Source organism: Cebus imitator, unplaced genomic scaffold (genome assembly GCF_001604975.1).
Source record: "Cebus imitator isolate Cc_AM_T3 unplaced genomic scaffold, Cebus_imitator-1.0 Scaffold193, whole genome shotgun sequence".
NCBI classification, from domain to species: domain Eukaryota; kingdom Metazoa; phylum Chordata; class Mammalia; order Primates; family Cebidae; genus Cebus; species Cebus imitator.
In genome coordinates, this window is record NW_016107508.1 from 1,050,332 (window position 1) to 1,057,679 (window position 7,348).

At 38.7% G+C, this 7,348-nt stretch overlaps 1 protein-coding gene across 1 annotated transcript in view; it reads right to left on the reverse strand.

Annotated features, from left to right (window-relative positions):
* Positions 1–7,348, reverse strand: part of CATSPERB (cation channel sperm associated auxiliary subunit beta) — a 152,208-nt gene that overhangs the window by 91,707 nt on the left and 53,153 nt on the right. The window contains exons 12-13 of the mRNA XM_037745163.1: positions 2,667–2,713; positions 1,712–1,861 (exon numbers count right to left, since the gene is read on the reverse strand). Coding sequence (XP_037601091.1) covers positions 1,712–1,861; positions 2,667–2,713 — 197 coding nt within the window. The remainder of the gene's footprint in view (positions 1–1,711; positions 1,862–2,666; positions 2,714–7,348) is intronic.

The following is a 7,348-nucleotide window of genomic DNA, read 5'->3' on the forward strand; positions in this document are numbered from 1 at the left end:
AGACCAGGAGTTCAAGACCAGCCTGGGCAGCATGGCAAAACACTGTCTCTACTAAAAATACAAAAATTAGCCAGTGTGGTAGCACACACCTGTAATCCCAGCTACCTGGGAGGCTGAGGCAGGAGAATTTCTTGAACCCGGGAGGCAGAGGTTACAGTGAGCTGAGATCACCCCACTGCACTCCAGCCTGGGTAACATAGTGAGATCCTGTCGCAAAATAAAAAAAATGACATTCTTACATAAAGATAATTTTAAGCTGAAGATTGTTGACACTCAACAGATGCAGGGAAGAAACCTTGGAGCTTCTTGTGTCTCACTAAAAGCAGGAACTTCTGGGAAATGAGTCTGACAGAAATTCCTCTTTGTGGCAGTTCTAATCCCAGAAGAAAGAATACAAATAAAACCGGTCCCAAATTCCTTCTCCAGAGGAGTTTTATAGCCCTGAAGGAGAAGGAAAAACTACTCATACTACAGATCTATACCTACATTTACAAACATTATCAAAAACATTCATATCTCCTGGCCAGGTGCTGTGGCTTACGCCTGTAATCCTAGCACTTTGGGAGGCCAGCGCAGGTGGATCACTTGAGTCCAGGAGTTGAAGACCAGCCTGGCCATCATGACAAAATCCCATCTCTACTAAAAAATACGAAAATTAGCCAAGTGTGGTAGCAGAATCCTGTAATCCCAGCTACTTGGGAGGCTGCAGCAGGAGAGGTTGAGCCTGGGAGGCAGAGGTTGCAATGAGCCGAGATCACGCCACTGCACTCCAGCCTGGGCGACAGAGCGAGGCTCCATCTCAAAAAAACAAAAACAAAAAAAATTTGTATGTCCTGTTTTCTGTCCTGAAAACCAGTTTATCTTTTTTTAAAAAAAAGGAATTTGTTTTTCCATAAATGCTTTTCTTCCTCTCCCCTTCACCTATTAAGATGGTACCTAACCTCCAAATTTTAACCACTTCACTGAGTTTCTTCCATGAGTGCACACTGCACACATGAATAAACTATTTTCTCCTATTAGTCTGTCTTTTTTTGTTTGTTTGTTTAATTTGCAAGGGTCCAGGCACTGAACATAAAAAGGTGGAGGAAAAAAATGTTTCCTTCCCTACAATCTTGACGATAGGGGCTAAACTTATGGCTTTTGTTTATTTGTTTTTTCAGACTGGGTCTTGCTCTGTCACCTCGCCTGGAGTGCTAGAGTGCAGTAGTGCCTCACTGTAGTCTTGAAGTCCTGGCCTCAAGCCTTCTGCCTCAGCCTCCGAGTTGCTGGGATTACAGGCATGAGCCATCACCACTGGCAGTTTATGTGTATTTTAATGGCTCTAAAAAGAATTCTAATTCACAGGTAGGGTTAAGGACCTTTGGAAGAAAAAATATAGATCTGAGGCAATTAATTCCATTTTTTTGTTTAATTAACCTTTTTATGGAACCTTAAATTTATATAGAAAAATCCCAGCTTATATTCTTTAGAGAATCAGCAAGGGAGAATCACTATGCACACAGCATCATGTTTTCCATTTTCATCAAAATGAATGACATCAGGCAAGAAATTTCTAAAGTGTCAAACTATATTATTGATCTTAAATAATTTTTCTGTGGCCAATTTTATGAGGTTCTATTGCCAAATATAACAAGAACTTGAAAATAACTTCTGCTAAGGTAAATTTTTATTGTCATGTCAAGATAAATTCCATCTGGGATGTAAGGCTTACCCGGTTATAGAAGAGGTAAACTCCAGTATGATGCTCTTGGTCAACAAGAAATGTTATCACACTTGGAGGACTTTTCATTCCTTTAAAAATGTGAAGTAAGCAGGGTAACCATTCAAGAAATGGTTCTTTACTATAAAAACAAGAGCTTGACTATAAAAAAGAAGGGAAAAATTAATGATGTTTTTGAAATAAAATTCTAATTAGTTCTCTTAGTGCAGCTAGCCCAATTGTTCATAGAACTAATATTTACAGTTTTTTGAACAAACATAGAAATTAACCCTCCCTCCCTGGTCTTAAAATCCACTTGTCTTTAAACTCCCTGGTCTTAAAACCTGCACTTGTCTCATCTGAATTCCTTCTTTAGGAAATCAGCCCTCAGGCAAGGAACTGAAACTCAGATCACCACATCCAAACAATGAGAAGTCAGACTCCTCATCCATCATGATTGCTTCCCTATCCATCTCTAATTCCTGTTTTCCTGCCTTCCTTTCTGTGTAAACCCACAAAGTGTACTCAGTCAGAGAGACAGGTTTAAGATTTTTATCTCCCATTCTCCTTGGCTGTAGCATCTGATTAAAGCCTTTTTTTCTGGCAATATTTGCTGACTCGGTGATTGGCAGTCTATGCAGCAGCAGGACTGAACTCCTGGTGTTTTAGTGAGAGTAGGAAAATAAATAAACAACCATTGTGTTGTCCTGACTGATCACAATTGTTTTTTGTTTTAAATCCTTAATGTCTGTGCCTCTCTTATGAGGATACGAGCCCAGAAAACATTGCAATGCATCTCTGTTTTTTTTTAGAATCATTGCATAGGTCCTAATTAACAACACCACTGGGAGCAAAGAGTGATTGTGAAGCTTTTCAGTCTATAGAATTGTCATTTTTTAGATTAATCACAGTCCATGAAATCATGTACAACAAAATTTATTAACTTATAAAATATTCAATATCATACCTCACTTAGTGTTCTGTTTCTCTCAAAGGTGACTGCAATATAATCAGCTATAAAATATAAGGATACAGAAATTATGAGTGCATCTGTATTTCTAAAACTGGAAGGGTTAGTCTTAGTAGGCTTCATGAAAGTTATTTTTGCAAACTTTTATTATTATTCTTATTTTCATTTACCTACTTGCAAAAATAACTTCTATGAAGTTATTATGGTAAATGAAAATAAGAATAATAATAAGTTATGTATCATCAAGTAATGTATACTCAAATCTAATTTTCTTATCCCTATTGCAAGCGTACCTATGGTCTCAGATTTAAGTTCAATCTTTTTTTTTGTTTTAGGCCATTAACTTATATAAATCAAACTTATCTTTATATTTTGTCCTAGTTTTATTTTATGTCATTGTATTAAATCTAGATGTAACTGAGTAGCTTAGATTAAAAATGCATTTTGAAACTTTTTTTCCTTCCTTGATTTTTGCCTCGAAAACATAATTTGGAACTTTGTTTCCCTCCCTTCCCACCAGACACACCCTTGCACTGCTAGCTTATCTAATTATGTGCTTGCTTAGAAGTTCCTGGGGCTAATTTTGAAACAAATCAGACATGGAGACTCAGTTATAAAATTCCAGAGATTACCTCAAGGAGGTTAGTCTCCAACCTGGCCATTCTGAGATGACACCAGCCTACGCTCCAGGTGAACCATGATTCAAGAAAGCCACTGGGACAAGACACACAGACTTTGCACCCAGCATCACCCCTGCACGCCTCCCACCCCAGCTTCCCCCTTCTAAACTCCTCTCCCTAGCCTAAAGTTTGGAATGGTCTTTTAAAGGCATGGGCCTGGCCATTCTCCCAACTGCTGGCTTTTGGAATAAAAGTCACTTTCCTCTTACTGCATCTCATCCCTGTTCATTTGGCTTTATAGGTGGCAAGCAGTTGAGCTTGCATTCTTTACAAATTTGATAGTCCCTACAGGGAGCCTGCATTTTGAGTAGTCTAGTCTGTCAACCTTGTCTGCAACAAGTGGGGCAATTGACGGCAACAGTGTGCCAGGGCTTACCTATTCATGCTACTGGATGGGTCAAGAGTTGCTCGTGAATACTAGCTGTTTCTGGCTAGCTAACCCTGCAGCTGGGGCTCTGGAGATTTTTCCAGCAGCTGCTGAGATATTTTGTCTCAGGTAATCTCCCTTCTGTCCCTGTCATGGCGTTAGCTGCCTACTACACTTTGCTGGTGCAGGGAAAGTGACATGTGAAGAAGCTGACAGCCTTCAGAACTGGGTAAGTCAACTGGAATGCACCCAGGTCTCCTCTGTCTCTTCTGTGATAACACTTGAGCTCTGCTCCATTTGGACGTAGATGCTTGTGACGTTGTCTGGGCAGGTACACCATCTTTATCTGTGGCACCACTTGAGCTTTGTTCTGTTTTGACCTAGATGCTCATGGGGCCATCTGAAGTTGAGACAAGGTTTCAGGCCTTTTATCTATTCCCCCTGATGGGGAATTAGCTTGGGAGTGCACCATCTGAATCTGTAACTGTGTATGTGTGTGATCTACATTTGGGCTTTTATCTACTTGCTACTTTCTTACCTTCTTTCTCTACCCTTTAAGGCAGCCTGTACAAGCCCCCCACTCACTCCAGGGATCCAACCCTGAAGCAGAACAACTTCTGTCATCCTGGCTCTTGGCTGGGTTGCTCTTTCTAGGATTCTAAAGTACTTCTCACAGCTGTGCCAGATCTTATGGGGAAAAGAAGCATGTGAATTTTTCTGTGGGTTATCTAAGTGCGCCTGTCATCCTGCTTATGGTTTTCAATGCTATTTGTATGAACAGAAGGCCGGAAATACCTGGGATGAATGTTTAAACAGTCCCAACTCCAGTTCTTTTGCCCTTTTGCCCTTTCTATCTGCTTGTTTTGCCATTTCATTTGTTGCTCTCCCATTAGTGTTTACTGGGATTGCAGCAGGACCTGGACTTAGAAGAAGGCTGATGTACTAAAAAAGGTTATGCTGGTCACTGCCAGTCATCGGCCTGTTGGGGAAATCAATTCTTTGACATCTTGGTCTGTCCTGTGTGGCAAAACTTACACAGGCATACCTATTGGGACTGTGAATGGTACCATCAACACTGGTTGCATAAAGTAAGGAGAATTCACCCAACTCCTGGCAATCTAGTTGCAGGGAATTACTGATACAGAGACAAAAGCAAGGCATCAATATAAGCTGCTCCTTTGCTCACTAGAGGCCCCAGATTTTGTCAACCTCTTTGGGACTCTAGATGGTTACATATTGTGGTCAATTTCTGTGCATTTTAAACTGATGGGAAAGTTATAACAAAAAAAAATCAGAGCTCAAATGGTTAATTTGCAACTATAAAGTTAATCATAGTTCTAAAGCTCTCTGTCTTCTCTTTTTTTCTTCCTGCTTTGAATCTGCTTTTACTAAGCAGTGGTGCCAAGATAAGACTCATTATTTATGGTCTAGCTGAAATGTAAACATTGGAAACTCATTTGGAATGGAAGAAAAAAAGGATAAAAGAGACTTTTTAAAACTGAACTGCCACATGAAATTTAAAGTAGTTTTTTTCTAATTCTGTAAGGGATGTCAGTGATATGGAACTAAAAAGGACTCTGTATAGCCAAGACAATCCTTAACAAAAAGAACAAAGCTGGAGGCATAGTGCTACCTGACTTCAAACTATGCTACAAGTCTACAGTAACCAAAACAGCATGGTACTGGTACCAAAACAGACATATAGACCAATGGAACAAAACAGAGACCTCAGAAATAACACCGTACATCTACAACCACCTCATCTTCAACAAACCTGAGAAAAGCAATGGGGAAAGGATTCCCTATTTAATAAATGGTGCTGTGAAAACTGGCTAGCCATATGCAGAAAACTGAAACTGGACCCCTTCCTTATACCTTATGGAAAAATTAACTCAAGATGGATTAAAGACTTAAATATAAAAGCCAAAACCATAAACACCCTAGAAGAAAATCTAGGCAATACCATTCAGGACATAGTCATGGGAAAATACTTCATGATGAAACCACCAAAAGCAATTCTAACAAAAGCCAAAATTGACAAATGAGATCTAATTAAATTAAAGAGCTTCTGCACAGCAAAAGAAACTATCATTAGAGTGAACAGGCAACTTACAGAATGGGGAAAAATTTTTTACAATCTACCCATCTGATGAAGGTTTAATACCCAGAATCTACAAGGAACATAAACATATTTATAAGAAAAAAACCAAACGACTCCATCAAAAAGTGGGCAAAGGATATGAACAGACACTTCTCAAAATAAGATATTATGCTGCCAAGAAACACATGAAAAAAAGCCCATCATCACTAATCATTGGAGAAATGCAAATCAAAAGCACAATGAGATACCATCTTATGCCAGTCAGAATGGTGATTATTAAGAAGTCAAGAAACAATAGAAGTTGGTGAGGCTGAGGAGAAATAGGAATACTTTTACATTGTTGGTGGGAATGTAAATTAGTTCAACCATTGTGGAGACAGTGTGGCAATTTTTCAAGGATCTAGAACCAGAAATGCCATTTGACGCAGCAATCTCATTACTGGGTATATACTCAAAGGAAAATAAATCATTCTACTATAAAGACACATCCACATGTATGTTTATTGCATCACTAGTTACAATAGCAAAGACATTCAACCAACCCAAATGCCCATCGATGGTAGATGGGTTAAAGAAAATGTGGTACATATATACCACAGAATACTATGCAGCCATAAGAAGGAATGAGATCATGTCCTTCACAGGGACATGGATGAAGTGGAAGCCAGCATCCTCAGCAAACTAACACAGGAACAGCAAACCAAATACCACATGTTCTCACACATAAGTGAGAGTTGGACAATGAGAATACACAAACACAGGGAGGGGAACAACACACACCAGGGCCAGTTGGGGGATGGGAGGCAAGGAGAGACAGCATTAGGACAAATAGCTAATGCATATAGGGCTCAAAACCTAGATGACAGGTTGATAGATTCAGCAAACCACCATGGCACATGTATACCTGTGTAACAAGCCTACATGTTCTACACTTGTATCCTGGAACTTAAAGTAAAATAAAAATAAAAATTAAAAACAAAAAAAGCCTGAACTGCCATAGAGACTGCTTTACCCAAATTTTCATCCATTGCTATTCTTGGATTACCTACTGAGGCAAACAAAGTTCAGCCATGTGAACAGATTGCAATTTTGTCACAAAAATAATTCAGATCCAGCTACCTTTTATAAAATGATGAGTTTGCATTGCTATCTTGTGGCTAGAATTCGAAGGTAAAAGCTATTGGATATTTGTGTATGTATATACATGCTTAGATATGTTTATATGACGTTGATGTATTATGTGTCATATCTGGCACACTACCAAACTGGCTTATAAGTAAATGGGTATTCATAAATGAAATCCAAAATCTCTTCAAGTTCACGTAAGTCTGATAAATAAAACTCATTTTAAATATTATTAATAAAATAAACATAGAAATGTATTCAGAATTGTCAGCATACATTTTTGTTTAAGTTTACTGATTAGATATGTTTTGTATTTGCCTCTGCTAGTTATATTTAGGTGTCTAGATTTGGCATAAAAGTTATAAGGCTATAAACCCAGCCAAACAAAATGATCTTTGTATGATTT